The following is a 16,116-nucleotide window of genomic DNA, read 5'->3' as shown; positions in this document are numbered from 1 at the left end:
CACTGTAGATGAACTCCAGTCACGTGCGCCCCCTTGTGCATCTGGCTAACGTGGGTCCTGGGATATTGAGCCTCGAACTGGGGTCCTTAGGCTACAAAGGCAAGCGCTTATCCACTAAGCCATCTCTCCAGGCCTTTTTTTTTTTTTCAAGGTAGGGTCTCACTCTAGGCCGGGTTGACCTGGAATTCACCTTGTAGTCCCAGGGTGGTCTTGAACTCACAGTGATCCTCCTACCTCTGCCTCCTATTACTGGGATTAAAGACGTGCACCACTATGTCTGGCCAAACTCTTTTCTAAAGAAATAGAAATAAATATAGTATGCACATGCATGTATATGTGTCGTGGGGGAGAATTGGTCAGGAATGGGTACAGGCATACTTGTCAAACAGGTAGAGTGCGTTGCTGAGGATCGGTGGGTTCGGCGGGTGGGCGGCCAGCTCTGAGTCTGCCAAGTTGTCACACATGCTGTGCTCGGAAGAGGGCAGTTGTTTCTTCCGAACAAGCCTTGGAGACACTTCAGATGCTGAAGAAGTTTCTGAGTGCTGAGTCCTTGTCAGTGGGGCAGAACACCAAGAGCTCGAGAAAGTGTCTCGTAGCATCATTCTGCATCTCGAGCTGGCTTTGACTTGCTGTCTTGAGCAGCTGGGGTGACAGGCTCCACCTCCAGGCCCAGCTTGGCTGCATCTGAGCTCCCTTCCTTGGGTAGTAGACGTGGCTGCACCGGATTCTAAGCATGTGAGGCTACGGAACCTTGCGAGCTGAGAAGCCAGAGGCAGCTGGGTGGAGAGAGTGGAGCCTCTGTGGTGGTGGTTGCTCCATCCCAGGTTCAGAGTCAACCAGGAGTGACAAGATTCGCATTAGAAACTTCTGGTTCGCGAAAGTCTTCAAGTGTATCTGAGTTGTTTAATTCCACAGCTATTCATTGCATACTTCTCTAAATTCAGACCAGCTATTATCTATTAAAAATAGACACACAATATACGTAAGGCATTTATTAAGCTGGTTATTTAGCCTGGGCTAGAGCGAAACCCTACCTCGAAAAACCAAAATAAATAAATAAGTAACATAACATAACATAAAATAAAATGGCTAATAAAAGGAACACTTGGGGTAGGTAATATGATGAAGAATGGAATTTCAAAGGGGAAAGTGTGTGTGGGGGGAGGTATTACCATGGGATATTTTTTATAATTATGGAAAACGTTAATAAAAATTGTGAAAATTAAAAAAGAAAAAGGAACACTTGGGCTGGAGAGATGACACAGCGATTAAAGCACTTGCCTGCACAGCCTAAGGACCTGGGTTCGGTTGCTCAGTACACGCGTAAGCCAGACAAGGTGGTGCATGCGTCTGGAGTTTGTTTGTAGTGGCTAGAGGCCCTGGCCCTGGCACACCCATTCTCTCTCTCTCTGTCTGTCTGCCTCTTTCTTTCTCTCATAAATAAATAAATAAGATAGATAATTTTAAAAGGGGCACTTAATGAAAGCCTAATATGCACACTGACAGTAACGTGACCGCTTTGAACAGAGCTTAGCTCCTGTCCTAGAGCAGTGGAGTCCTCATCAGCCTCAGCACTGCTGGTCCAAGCTGCCTTAGACCCCAAAGACTGGAGTGATCCTCCTGCCTCAGCCTCCAGATGAGCTCTGATCCCAGGTGTATACTGACTGCCACACCCACTATGACAGAGTTTTTTTTGGGGGTTTTCGAGGTGGGGTCTCACTCTAGCTCAGGCTGACCTGGAATTCACTACACAGTCTCAGGGTGGCCTTATTCACGGCGATCCTCCCACCTCTGCCTCCCGAGTGCTGGGATTAAAGGCGTGCGCCACCACGCCCGGCTGTATTTGTGTGTGTTTGTGTGTGTGGTATAGTCTCATGTAACCCAGGTTGGCCTTGAATTTACCATGTAGTTGAGGATGACCTCAAACTCCTGATCTTCCTGCTTCCACCTGTGTGTTATGGTTATAGATATGCACCACCATGCCTGTTTCATGTGGTATGAGGAGTTGAACCCAGGACCTCATCCTCATGTCTGCCAGGCAAGCACCTTACCCACTGAGCCACAACCACAGTCCAGTCAGTCTTTTTTTTTTTTCAAGGTAGGGTTTCACTCTAGCCCAGGCTGACCTGGAATTCACTATGTAGTCTTAGGTTGGCTTTGAACTCATGATGATCCTCCTATCCTTCTACCTCTGCCTCCTGGGATTAAAGACATGAACTACCACGCCCAGCTAGTCTGTTTTTGATACACTGTTGTACAAAGGGTTAGTGCCTTCAAAGTCGCTTGTCGAGGCCATCACTGCCAGTGATCTTTTTATAAGCTCAGGTTGCCTAGGCCTCCCTCCCATCAAAACTCTTCTTAAATTCCTGTGGATGGGGCTGGGGAGATAGCCCAGTGGTTAAGGTGCTTGCCTGCGAAGTCAAAGGACCCAGGTTTGAGTCCCTAGGACCCAAGTAAGCCAGATGCACAAGGTGGTGCATGTGTCTGGAGTTCATTTATAGTGGCTGGAGGCTCTGGCATGCCCATTCTCTCCCTCCCTCTCTCTCAAACAAATAAAATGAAATAAAAAGAAATTTCTGTGGATGTTAACCCCTAAAATGACAGTTGGACAGTTTATTTTTGGCTATATTTGTATATCTTTGTAAAGCACTTTTTTGTTGTTTTGTTTTGTTTTTTCGAGGTAGGGTCTCACTCTAGTTAGGGCTGACCTGGAATTCACTATGGAGTCTCAGGGTGGCCTCGAACTCACGGCAATCCTCCTACCCCTACCTCCTAAGTGCTGGGATTAAAAGTGTGTGCCACCATGCCCAGCTTTTTAAAGTATTTCTATTTAGTTCTTATTTTTCCTTTTTTTTTCTTGAGGTAGGGTCTCACTCTAGCCCAGGCTGACCTGGAATTCACTATGGAGTCTCAGGCTGGCCTCAAACTCCCAGCAATCATTCCACCTCAGCCTCCCAAGTGCTGGGATTAAAGGCGTGAGTCACCATGCCTGGCTTTATTTAATTTTTTAGAGAGGGGGAAGAGAACGTGCATGACAGGGCCTTTTGCCACTACAAATGAACTCTAGACACATGTGTGTGCCACTTCATGCATTAGGCTTTACTAGGGTGCTGGGGAGTCGAACCAAGCAAGTGCCTTTAACCTCTGATCTATCTCCCTAGCCCTGTAAAGCCATTTCTAATTTAAGGGGTGGACTACATTAATGACTCTCTCTCTCTCTCTCTCTCTGTGTGTGTGTGTGTGTGTGTTTAGTTGCTTTGATCCCATTGGTGGCATTTATTTGCTGACCAGAGAACAGGTCCTGTGTATGAGCCTCACATTCCGTTAACACCAGTGGAATCTTGCCAGGCCCGTGCAGAGGAAACTAGGAAACAGAGTATTTGAGAAAAACAAGAGCTACAAAACATGGGCTGGGGCTGGGGAGTTCTGTGAATAAAGTCTGAGTTCCTTCCAGAGCTGTTTTCCCCCCTCCCTATATGGTCTGTTCAAATGTACCTACCAGTTTTCCTTTGGCTAACGGTTGACGTCAACGTCTGGTTGGAAACACAAGTCATCTTTTGATTGTAAACATGGGTGAGTCTTTGGAGGAGTCTCACAGGCAGATTTACACAGCAGATTAAGATCCTCAGAGTTGGGATTAATATAGCTCACTGGGTAAACAGTATGATGAGCACAACACCCTTCAAAAATCACAACAGCTGGCTTGGGGCAGCCATACCATCTGCATTTTTAGAAATAACTGTCTGGCAGGCTATAAAAGAGGGCAGGGGAGGGGTGTCAAGAAAAAATGAATGAATATAATACGGCAAGACAAACAAACAAATGCTTTTGCAATTATTGATACAAAAGGAGAGAGTATCGAGACTGGAAATTGATTCTTGCCATGGGTATTCATCTGTTCCTTCACCTACCAGATTTTATGAGCTGCAGTATGAGACTCCAGCAGGTTGAGGAAGTTTTAACTATTCATTTTCTTTTTAATTTTTTTTTCAAATTTTTATTACCAACTTCCATAATTATAAGAAATATCTCATGGTAATACACTCCTTCCCCCCACTTTCCCTTTTGAAACTCCATTCTCCATCATATCCCCTCCCCCTCTCAATCAGTCTCTTTTTAATTTTGATGTCATGATCTTTTCCTCCTCTTATGATGGTCTCATATAGGTAGTGTCAGGCACTGTGAGGTCATGGATATCCAGGCCATTTTGTGTCTGGGGGTAGCACGTTGTATGAAGTCCTGCCCTTCCTTTGGCTTTTACATTCTTTCTGCCACCTCTTCTGCAATAGACCTTGAGCCTTGGAAGGTGTGATAGAGATATTACAGCACTGATCAGTCTGGTCACTTCTTTCCGACACCATGATGCCTCTGGGTCGTCCCAAGGTCATTGCCATCTTTTGAAAAGAGAAGATTCTCTGCCAAAAGTGAGAGAAGCATTAATATAAGGGTATGAACATTAGGAGAAGTGCTTCCTGGGCAGTTTGGTGAGCATTTAGCCAGACAGCAGCAGACACTATACTCCTAGGGCTCATGACTACCCCTGTTGTAAGTTTTCAGTATCAGAGATGTATTCCCTCCCATGGAGCGGGCCTCCAGTCCAATTAGAGGGCAGTTGGTTTCCACCATGACAGATGTGCCACTACTGCACCCATTGTCTCATTTGGCCTGGCTGGCCAAATCTAAGACTTACAGTGTCCACTGTTGAGTATCTTCACTGGTGATTTCTCTTTCTCCCTTTGAACTGCATGCAGAATGGCTTCTTCCAGATTTCTGTCAGCTGGTCTACATTTCTTTTTTAATTTTAAATTTAATTTATTTGTTAGAAAGAGAGAGAGAGAGAGAATGGGTATACCAGGGCCTGTAGCCACTGCAAATGAGTTCCAAATGCATGTGCCACCTTGTGCATCTGGCTTATGTGGGTTCTGGGGAATCAAACTTGGGTCCTCAGGCTTCCCAGTCAAGCGCCTTAAGTGCTAAGCCATTTTTTCAGCCCCCTAAGGATTCATTAAAAAATATTTTTTTTTTGTAGTAGGGTCTCACTTTAGCCCAGACTGACCTGGAATTCACTCTGTAGCCCAGGCTGGCCTCAAATTCATCGTGATCCTCTTACCTCAGCCTCCCGAACACTTGAGATTAAGGGTTTAATGATTTCTTGATAAAACTTTAAAACATCCATAGATATGGCTCAAGTCCCTTCTAGTGCCTCCATGGTTTCCTTTCTGGGAGAAATAGAGCGAGTGCATGCGAGAGAAAATCTAACCAGCTCAGGAAATTGGAAAACATTTAACAGAGCGCCGCAGACGTGCTGGTGAATAGTGTTACACTGTGTGTTCTGGAAGCGTGGTTTTCCTTCCGTGTCCTCACAAGGATGTATGGCATTGTTGAGTTGCTGGGTGGCCCTTACTGGTTCCAACTGCCCATGTTTCTCTAGATTGAAGGAGTATGCAGCAATGAAGGCAAACATTTCCACGTCCTATCACTTTGTTGTTTTGTTACATAGTAGCTTTCTGGCTCTGGGTGAGATTAAGATGCCTCACCATGCCTCATTTTCCCCCTTTGTGTGGGAGTTTGATGAGATGCATTTCAGCTCGTGCCCAACAGATACGAGCAATCACTGGTCCTTGCCTGTGGGGCGACAGCGTGGGTGTTCGACCTAGCAGTGGTGAAGACAGGTGACTTGTGCTATGTCAGTGCCACCCCAGGGTGGTACGTGTGGGTCTTTCTGAGGAGGATCCAGAAAAAGGGGTCGCAGGGCATGAGCGTCTGGAGGAGCTCCAAGGTCATTCCCCAGTGGCCCCCCCCCCCCCCCGCCCCGCCACGTGGTTTCTGGCCTTTTCCACCGCAGACACCGGGCGAGGACAGTGGGGCTCGGAAGGGTCACTGCTGCTCTGTCTCCACAGGGCTTTGTGCTGGCCGTCACGGTCATCCGCGAGGCGGTGGAGGAGATCCGGTGCTACGTGCGCGACAAGGAAGTCAACTCCCAGGTCTACAGCCGGCTCACAGCGCGAGGTCAGTCTCCTAGTCCCGGGCTCACCCGGGCCGCCGACCATGAGGGGAATGGAGTTTGGGGTACGTTCTTGTTGTTGTTGTTTTTGTTTTTAGAGGTAAGGTTTCAGTCTATTCCAGGCTAATCTGAAATTCACTCTGTAGCCTCAGGCTGGCCTCGAACTCACAGTGAGCCTCTTACCTCTGCCCCCCCAAAGTGCTGGGATTAAAGGCGGGTGCCACCACGCCCGGCTGGGGTACGTTCCTGAGTGCGCCCGGTGGCAGGACACTCGCTCAGTCGTTCAGATATTGGGTCGACCTCTGTTGGCCCGGGGGTCCGGAGAGACTGGCGCAGCATTCCTGGGCGCAGAGCGCTGCTCTTGTCCTCTGAGTGTCGGTCTGGCCAAGAGCAGCTGATGGGGTTGTTCCCGCCCTCCCTTTCCCCTGCTGGCCATGAGGGAGGAGGAGGGCACCCTCGGATGGTCTCCTTCAGCGGAGCCCTCCCCAGCCGACCATTGCGACGCTGCATTGTACAAAGGAGCTGGTTTACCAAACCCACATCTCGGGAGATTCATCTCCCGCCCTTCCTTTCTTCTGTGTATATATGCAATGTTGTGTGTGTGTGTGTGTGTGTGTGTGTGTGTGTGCATGAGTGGTGTATGTACCTGTGTATCCAGATGTGCACATCTGTAGAGGCCAGGCGAGAACATTGAGTGTCTGTCTTTATCATTCTGCCTGGTTTTCTTGAGCCAGAATCTCTTGGTTAACCTGGAATTTCCCATTTTTCCATTAGACTTACTGTCCAGGGAGCCCCAGAGCTCCCCTTGTCTCCCCCTCACCTCCTCACACCTGGGACTACAGGAATACATGGTCGTACCTGTTTGTTTTAAAATTTTTATTATAACTTTTATTTTTCCAAGGTAGGGTCTTGCTCTAGCCCAGGCTGACCTGGACCTGGAATTCACTATGTAGTCCCAGGCTGGCCTCAGACTCACAGCAGTTCTCCTACCTCAGCCTCCCGAGTGTTTGGATTAAAGGCGTGCGCCACCACACCAGGCCATGCTTGTTTTTTTTTGTTTTTTGTTTTTTTTTTTTTTGGTTTTTTGAGGTAGGGTCTCACTCTGGTCCAGGCTGACCTGGAATTAACTCTGTAGTCTCAGTGTGGCCTTGAACTCATGGCGATCTTCCTACCTCTGCCTCCCGAGTGCTGGGATTAAAGGCGTGCGCCACCACGCCTGGCCATGCTTGGTTTTTAACATGGGCGCCGAGGATTGAATTCGATACCAGCTGAGCTGTCTCTGCAGGCCCCTGAAGCCACTTTTGATGGCGTCTTGTAAATCTTTGATTTGGAAATGTTGCCAGTACATTGTCTGATCTAAAGAGAGGTGACCAAATAATCTGTCAACATTACGCCCTCACAGGACACAGCCCACATTTGAATTGGTGGAACTTTAAAATGTCCCCATCACCCTTGGAGAGGCCTTGCTGTGATCCCAGCCAGTGTTGACTTCTGTTTCCAACTACAATAGAGTTAAGTTTTCATTGGGAATGAGAGAGTATTACCTAATCCTGCTAGAGACAGAAACAGTTGATGTCCCAAGATGATGAAGTCCACGTGGGAGAGGCCCAGAGGAATCCAAACTGTCTTCAGGAAATTGGGAAGAGATAAGATAGGTGGATGGCTCAGAGACTTAATGCCTTAAGCTTCCAAAAAACAGTCTGCCCCTTGCTTCAGTTTCCAGTAGAATTTAATTTCCAATAATAATTTTTTTAAAAAAGTATGTTAGAGGGTGCTGGAGAGATGCTCAGAGGTTAAGGCTCTTGGCTGTAAAGCCTAACAACCCAGGTTCAATTCCCCAGTACCCACATGAGCCAGATATACAAGATGGTACATGAATCTGGAGTTCATTTGCAGTGGCTGGAGGCCCTGGCGTGCCCATACTTGCTCATTCTCTCTTTCTGTCTCTCTGCAGCAAATACAATATTTAATTTTTAGTTTAGTTTTAATTCAGTTTAATTTTAAGTGTCAGAATAATGTGCTTTGGCAATGTCTTAGGGTATTGGAATATATTTTCCAAGTTGGTGGTCTTAAAAGTTCGCAAGTTTCTGAGACAAGGGGTAGATTTGGACTTGGAGCAAAAATACCTTCTTAGAGCTCAGGTACTGTGTTTAGGACATTTTGTTCCCTGAAGACAGAAGGCCAGTGTGACCTTTGCAGAGGCAGGTGGCTTTGCCTTTCCACGCGGGCACTCAGAAACCCCGTCCGCAGGGTGTGTCTACTAAATCTCCCCTTAAGAACGTATTTTCTCGATAACACTTCAGACGCTTGGCAACCAACCGAGGCCCCGTGGGAGAGGTGGCTCCAGGAAAGGCCTCTGGATTCCATTCACCCCTCCGGCCAACCTCAGCCCTTCTGCCCTTCTTTGCATATTGTCACACGTTTCCCCTCCCCACCCCAGCAGCTCTCCTCCGCTGAAAAGATGTAAGGCGACTTGGCAGATGGCCCTAGCATGACAGCCGCGTCTTCTTTGTTGACGGCCTTTTGTGGTCCTGGGTCCCCATTGTCCTGCCAACAGCAGCAGCAGAGGAAAACAACACGGACCTGGATATTAACCCAGGCCCTTGCTCTGCAATTTGTCTTGAAAAGCCCAACAACCTCCCCCCCCCCCCCACCCATACCCAGAAACTGTCAGTCTGGAAGGGGATGTGGCCCGGCCAGAGGCACAAGCCAGGAGTGCGAGACTGAAGGGAAAGGAGAATAAACAAGAAGCAAGTCCCTGGAGCTGATGGGTGGATGGTCGCTGCCCTGAGGGATGCGTCCCGGGTCTTTCACAGATCCCTAAGCCCATTCACAGAGGGGCCTACTCCTATATAAAATTTATTTTAGTCTTGCACTTGTATGTGTGTATGATGTCCAAGTATATATATATATGTATGTATGTATGCGTGTGGACACTTGTATGTGTGAGGCGCGTGCGTTTGTGTGTGCATGCGCGTGTAGATGTCTGCGGTTGACATCAAGGTGTCTTCCTTGATTACGCCCGACAGTGCTTGGGAGACAGGGTCTCTCCCTGAATTCAGAGCTCACTGGTTTGTCTAGACTAGATAACCAGCATGCCCTGGGGAATCATTTTTCTGCCTCCCCAGCACTGGAATTACAGGCAAGTGCCACTGTGCCTGGCTTTTTTTTTTTTTTTTTAATTTTATTTATTTATTTATTTATTTATTTGAGAGCGACAGACACAGAGAGAAAGACAGATAGAGGGAGAGAGAGACAATGGGCGCGCCAGGGCTTCCAGCCTCTGCAAATTAACTCCAGACGCGTGCGCCCCCTTGTGCATCTGGCTAACGTGGGACCTGGGGAACTGAGCCTCGAACCGGGGTCCTTAGGCTTCACAGGCAAGCGCTTAACCGCTAAGCCATCTCTCCAGCCCAGTCTAAGGTTCTTTGATAATCGCGCCACTCTTTGCACCGACCACTGGGCTTCATAACGACAGTCTAACTCGCGCGCATCAAGGGCTTTACTTGTATTCGCCCCCATCACTCTCTCCTGTCCCTCCTCCCCTCCTGCTAATTCCTCTTTTCATCCCAGTCTTCCTTCTGCCTAAGTGCTACGTGTGTGTATGTGTGCATATGTGTCCATATCTGTGTATCTACTTATAAAAATCTAGACCCACCTGTGAGAAAAGATCTGAGCCTGGCTTATTTCTAAGTGATCTATAAGCTCCATTCATTTTCTCCCATGGGTGACACAGGTTCATTACAGTTATTATTTTTGAGGCAGGGTCTTGTTCTAGCCCAGGTTGGCCTGTAAGTGACTATTTAGTCCCAGGCTAGCCTCGAACGCACAGCGATCCTCCTGCCTCTGCCTCCCGAGTGCTGAGATTAAAGGCATGTGCCACCATGCCCGGCCTTAGTTTTTATATTTTTTGGGGGTGTGTGTGCCCCAGCCTCTCCCCTGACCCCCCCATGTGCACACGTGTGGAGGCCAGAAGAGGCTTGCTCTCTGTCCTCTGTGTGCTTCTAATTTCCCTAAGGTAGAGTCTCTCCCTGGACCTGGACCCCAGCCTCTCCCCTGACCCCCCACCTTCTGCCTTAGCACCAGGGTCAGAGGCACGTGCGCAGCCCGGCTGGCTATTGACGTGCTCGGGATGGAAGTCAGGTCCTCATGCTTTCTGGTTGGATAAAACTCTGTTGAGCGTGTGCATACCTTTTCATATACTACTCACCTGTGGCTGGGCATCTCGGCAGATTCTCTGTTTTGGCTGCTGTGAATAATGGGGCAGGAAACCTGGAGGTCCTGTGTCTCTGTGACGTGCTGACCGGAGCCCTTTGCACATAGTCCTAGCAGTAGGGAACCCGTATCACGTGGCAGTGGTATTTTTCATGTTTTGAAGAAGCTCTAAATATGTGTGTGTGTGTGTGTGTTTCCCCTTTTTGGTTTGGGTTTTTCGAGGTAAGGCTTCACTCTAGCCCAGGCTGACCTGGAATTCACTGTGTAGTCCCAGGCTGGCCTCGAACTGAAGGTGAACCTCCCCTCTGCCTTCCAAGTGCTGGGATTAAAGGTGTGCATTACCACTCCTGGCCCTAAATAAAAATGTCTCCCCTCCCTCCCTCCCTCTCTCCCTCCCTCCCTCCCTCCCTCTCTCCCTCCCTCCCTCCCTCCCTCTCTCCCTCCCTCCCTCCTCCCTCCCTCCCTCCTCCCTCCCTTCCTTCCTTCTTTTTTTTTTTTTTTTGGCAAGGTCTTACTGTACTCCAGACTGACCTGGAACTCACTCTAAAGCCTAGGCTGGCCTCAGACTCCCAGCACTCCTTCTTCCTCAGCCTCCCCAGTGTCAAGGTGTGCACCACCACACCTGGCCTCAGACAATCTCAAAGTGGCAGAAACGTTACAGAAGTCAAACAAGGAGCCCCAGTGAGCCCTTGTCCCGGACGTGCCAGTATTAGCCTTAGCAAATCTGTGTAAGTTTTCTAACACCCACTCTTCCTGTATATACGCGCGTACACACACGTGTGCACACAGGGCCGTCAGAGTTAAGTTGCAGACGTGGTATTGGGAAGGTGGCTCAGTGGTTAAAGGTGCTTACGTACAAAGCCTCCCAGCTTAGGTTCCATTCCTGAGTCACCCAGGCAAGCCAGGCACGGAAAGTGGTGCAAGCATCTAACATTTGCAGTGGCAAAGGCCCTGGGGGTGTGGTACACACACATACACACACACACACACGATAAATAATATATATATATATTTTAAGGTAGGGTCTCACTCTAGCCTAGCCTGACCTGGAATTCACTCTGTAGCCACACACTGGCCTTGAATTCACAGCCATCCTCCTATCTTAGTCCAAGTGCTAGGACTAAAGGCATGTTCCTCCATACTTGGCTCAAATAAATCTATAAAAAAGAAAGCAAGAGAGAGAGTGAGTTAAGTAGCTGACAAAATTCTTTTCTATCCCTGGATACGCATTGTTCTTACGTGGGTGGGCAGTTTTCAGCATCAGGAGCTGTCACGTGGGTACGGTACTGTCCACCTGGCCTGTGCCCTTTCTGGCCCCGGGGAGCCCTGGAGGCTCTGGCTGTGTTTGGCCCTTCTCTGCTGCCGTAGCGCTGGCTTCCTGTCTTTCATGGCACTTTTGGAGAAAGCAGCCTCGTTTTAGGCCATCTACTTTGCAGTCTGTCCCTTGATTTGATCTGATAGTGCTCAGAATTAGATTCATGGCATGCATTTGGGCAGGAATTAATGTCCTATTGAGAACGCCAGTGACGTAGGCTCTTGGAACAGGGCCAGAGTCAGAGGCTTTAGTTGAGCTGAAAAAGAATTCAAACTCACTTAAAGAAAAAGGAACCATCTGATTGTTTTCTCTTTCTTTCTTTTACTTCTTTTCAATTTTTTTGTTTTTCTGTTTAAAAAATTTTTTTGTTTATTTTTATTTATTTATTTGAGAGCAACAGAGAGAGAAAGAGGCAGAGAGAGAGAGAGAAGAGAGAGAGAGAGAGAGAGAGAGAGAGAGAGAGAGAGAGAGAGGGAGGAAAGAGAATGGGCGTGCCAGGGTCTCTAGTCACTGCAAATGAACTCCAGATGTATGTGCCACCTTATGCATCTGGCTTATGTGGGTCCTGGGGAATTGAGCCTTGAACTAGGGTCCTTAGGCTTCACAGGCAAGTGCTTAACCGCTAAGCTATCTCTCCAGCCCTTTTTTGTTTATTTTATTTTATTTTTTTCAAATTTTTATTAACAACTTCCATGATTATAAAAAATATCCCATGGTAATGCCCTCCCCCCTTCCCCCTTTGAAATTCCATTCTCCATCATATCCCCTCCCCATTTCAATCAGTCTTTCTTTTAATTTTGATGTCATGATCTTTTCCTCCTCTTATGATGGTCTTGTGTAGGTAGTGTCAGGCACTGTGAGGTCATGGATATCCAGGCCATTTTGTGTCTGGAGGAACACGTTGTATAGAGTCGTACCCTTCTTTTGGCTCTTACATTCTTTCCACCACCTCTTCCGCAGTAGATCCTGAGCCTTGGAAGGTGTGATAGAGATATTGCAGTACTGAGCACTGCGGTCATTTCTTTCTAGCACCATGATACCTTCTGAGTTGTCCCAAGGTCACTGCCATCTGAAAAGAGAAGGTTCTCTACCATAAGTGAGAGTAGCATTAATATATGGGTTTGAACATTAAGAGAAGTGCTTACTGGGCAGTATGATGAACATAGTATATACATTTAGCCTGACATCAGCAGTTACACCTCTAGGGCTCATGACTACCCTCTTTTTTGTTTTTTTGAGGTAGGGTCTTGCTCTAGCCCAGGCTGACCTGGAACTCACTATGTAGTCTCAGGGTGGCCTTGAACTCATAGCAATCCTCCTGCCTCTGCCTCCTGAGTGCTGGGATTAAAGCCGAGCACCACCATGCCCGGCTGAATGCTGCCTTTTTTAACAATGCATTCCTGTGTCTGAAATAATTCGGCCATCCCCAGCATTGGTTCCAAAGTTTGTGCTGTGCTGGTGCATGCAAGAGTCTCTCACAGCTCTCTCTGCCAGATCCTGTGAGCTCTCAGGGAATCAAGGGTAGTCCTAATGCCCACCCTAGAGAGTTCCTGCAAATGTCCGTCTTGTATTGAGGTACTTGGCCCTGTGTTGGGTCTTGCTTGTTGGTGTTGGTGGGGGTAGGAGGTCATTCAGTGATCATGGGCAAATAAATGGAGGAGTCATGCACTGGGGTGTGGGAGTCTCCTGGAGGGGAGCCAATGGTGTCTTTCTGGGAAGGTGAGCCTACAGAACAGAGGAGAAGAGGGTGAAATGACCCAGTAAGGCCCACTTTCAAATGCTGTTAAGGATTTCTAGCCTGGTAGCTCCAATTTGTAATCCCAGCATTTGGGAGGCTGAGGCAGGAGGATCAATGAGTTCATGGCCAGTCTGGGCTACAGAGTAATACTCTGTCAGACAGAGAGAGAGAGAGAGAGAGAAGGAAGGAGAGAGAGAATGAATTTCAGTCAAGTATATTGATTACATTTGTGTTGCAGTGACCAAAGTACCTGACATCAACAATTTAAAGGGAGGAATGGATTCTTTTGGCTCCAGAATTCAGAGGGTCTTGGTCCATCATGATGGGGTTCAGAGAGCCCTAGTCCATCATGGTGGGGTTCAGAGGGTCTTGTCCATCATGGTGGAGTTTCAGAGGGTCTTAGTCCATCACGGTGGGAATGCACACAGAACTGTAGGCAGGTGTGGCAGAGGCTGCTCATGTCCTGGCAGACCAGGGCTCCGGGTTGTGGCTGGAACCAGAAGCAGGTGCAGTCCCCAGCCTTCCAATCCTCAAAGGTTTTACAGCCACTCAAAACAGCACTACCATCTGGGAGGGAACATTCAGAAACGTGAGCCTGTGGGGCACATGTGAAATTCGAACCCTAGCAACAGGTGCGTTGTGCCTACCTGCAGCACTTTCGTGAGTCGGCTGGGTGCACATATCTGAAGAAACTTGGAGGCTCAGGCAGGAGCAGCCTCGGAATTTGAGGTGTTCAAGGCTAGCCTGAGCAACAGCAAGATCTCATCTCCCACAACAAACAAAACCATATCTTTAGGTCCAAAGAAATTTACCAATCCAGCTGGCTTGGTGCTAAGGTGAACTAGCCACCTACAGCCAGGTCCAAGTCATGTTTTCTGGTCAGCAAGTATCACTGTGGAATTCACATGTAAACAAATGGGAGGTTGAGGAACGACTCTTAGACCTTTATGAGATTCTGTGATAGAGGGGGCTCTTACTGAACTGTTAGCATTTAGTGGCAGGCCCTGAAAGAGAAGGCAGATCTGGAGGAGTGGGCTGGCAGAATTTAGCTTTGTTGCTAAAATGTGGTTGGTTAATCCCGGGAACCTCCACAAAAACAAAACCAAACCAAACCCTAACAGAAAACAAAACAAAACAAAACAAGAGTGGAGTTAAGTCAAGAAAAACCAGAGGAAAAAATAAATAAAAAGATAGCAGCTAGAAGTGGTGACACATGCCTTTAATCCCAGCACTCAGGATGCAGAGCTAGGGTGATCGCCGTGAGTTAAGACCAGCCTGGGACTATAGGGTGAGTCCCTGGTCAGCCCAGGCTAGAGTGAGACCCTGCCTTGGACAACCCCCTTCCAAAAAAAAAAAAAAAAAAATTAGCAAATGACTGACTTTACTTACCTTCTTCACACCAAAGGTTTGATTCTGCATGGAGGTGCATGCCTGTTAAAGGAGGTGAGGGACAGTTTTGGATTTGCATTTTCACAAGATGCATTCCTTAGGTCTTCATGCCAGGACTTCCTTCCCAGATCAACCCCTGATCAAGCGCTCAAGGAAGCCAGGGGTAATTAGCCCTGGGCAGAAAGTGTAAACACAGAGGCAAAGTAAACTCAGTGGCTGGGCTTTTCTGCTGGGGACATCTGCACAGATGGTTAAGTACAAGTCCTGAACCAAAGGCCCATGCCAGGGGGACAGGCCACTCACATTTTCAATTCTTCTTCTTTTTTTTTTTTGAGGTAGGGTTGCACTGTAGCCCAGGCTGACCTGGAATTCACTATGGAGTCTCAGGGTGGCCTCGAACTCACGCCGATCCTCCTGCCTCTGTCTCCCGAGTGCTGGGATTAAAGGCGTGCGCCTCCATGCCTGGCCTTCAACTCTTAAGTATATGTTGGCAGATTGGCTTGGTTCCTCTGTCTTCTTTCCCAAGTGCTCGGCCTGCTTTTGCTTTCTGGGCTGGGGTTACCTATGACCCCAAATATATATATGGTTATATATATATATATGTACATTTTAAATATTTTGTTTGTATTTATTTATTTGACAGAGACAGACGGAGGCGGGGTGTGGGGGGGAGAATGGGAGCTTCAGGGCCTCCAGCTGCTGCAAATAAACTACAGATGCATGTGCCACCTTATGCTTATGTGGGTCTTGGGATATTGAACCTGGGCCCTTTGGTTTTGCAGGCAGGCATCTCAACAGCTAAGCCATCCCTCCGGCCCCTGTTTTTTGTTTTTCTTTTTTCTTTTCAAGGCAGGGTCTCACTTTAGCCCAGGCTGATCTGGAATTCAGCAATCCTACTCCAGCCTTCCCAGTGCTGGGATCAAAAGTATGTGTCTCCAGCCAGGGTAGTCGAACTCCAGATGCATGCGCCACCTTGTGCACATGCACGACCTTGCATGACCCTGCACGACCTTGCACGCTTGCATTACCTTGTGTGTTTGGCTTATGTGGGACCTGAAAAGTCGAACATGGGTCCTTAGGCTTCACAGGCAAGCACTTTAACTGCTAAGCCATCTCTCCAGCCCATAGATGAGTCTTAACAGATTGCATGGGGCTTTAACCTACCTCATCATCAGTCTCCATCATTTACATATTTATTTTGAAACGCCTTTTTTGAATATAAACTTACTAACTTAAACTTCAGTCTTTTAAAAATATTTTATTTATTTACTTATTACTTATTTATTTTATTTACTTATTATTTATTTGAGAGAGAGAGAGAAAGGCAGATAGAGAGAAAATAGAATGGGTAAGCCAGGGCCTTTAGCCTCGGCAAACAAACTCCAGACACATGGTACCAACTTGTACATCTGGCTTACCGTGAGTACTGGGGAATCAAACCTGGGTCCTCAGGCT

The 16,116-nt window shown here is 47.8% G+C and overlaps 1 protein-coding gene across 2 annotated transcripts in view; it reads left to right on the top strand.

Annotated features, from left to right (window-relative positions):
• The window catches only part of Atp9a (ATPase phospholipid transporting 9A (putative)), a 142,347-nt gene that overhangs the window by 37,761 nt on the left and 88,470 nt on the right, over positions 1-16,116 (top strand). For both annotated transcript variants that reach the window (XM_045156068.1, XM_045156067.1), the window contains exon 4: positions 5,901-6,009. In XM_045156068.1, coding sequence (XP_045012003.1) covers positions 5,901-6,009 — 109 coding nt within the window. The remainder of the gene's footprint in view (positions 1-5,900; positions 6,010-16,116) is intronic.

The sequence above is a fragment of the Jaculus jaculus genome, chromosome 8, assembly GCF_020740685.1.
Source record: "Jaculus jaculus isolate mJacJac1 chromosome 8, mJacJac1.mat.Y.cur, whole genome shotgun sequence".
Lineage (NCBI taxonomy): Eukaryota > Metazoa > Chordata > Mammalia > Rodentia > Dipodidae > Jaculus > Jaculus jaculus.
Note: the sequence above shows the minus strand (reverse complement) of the source record. Positions and strands in the feature narration are given on the sequence as shown.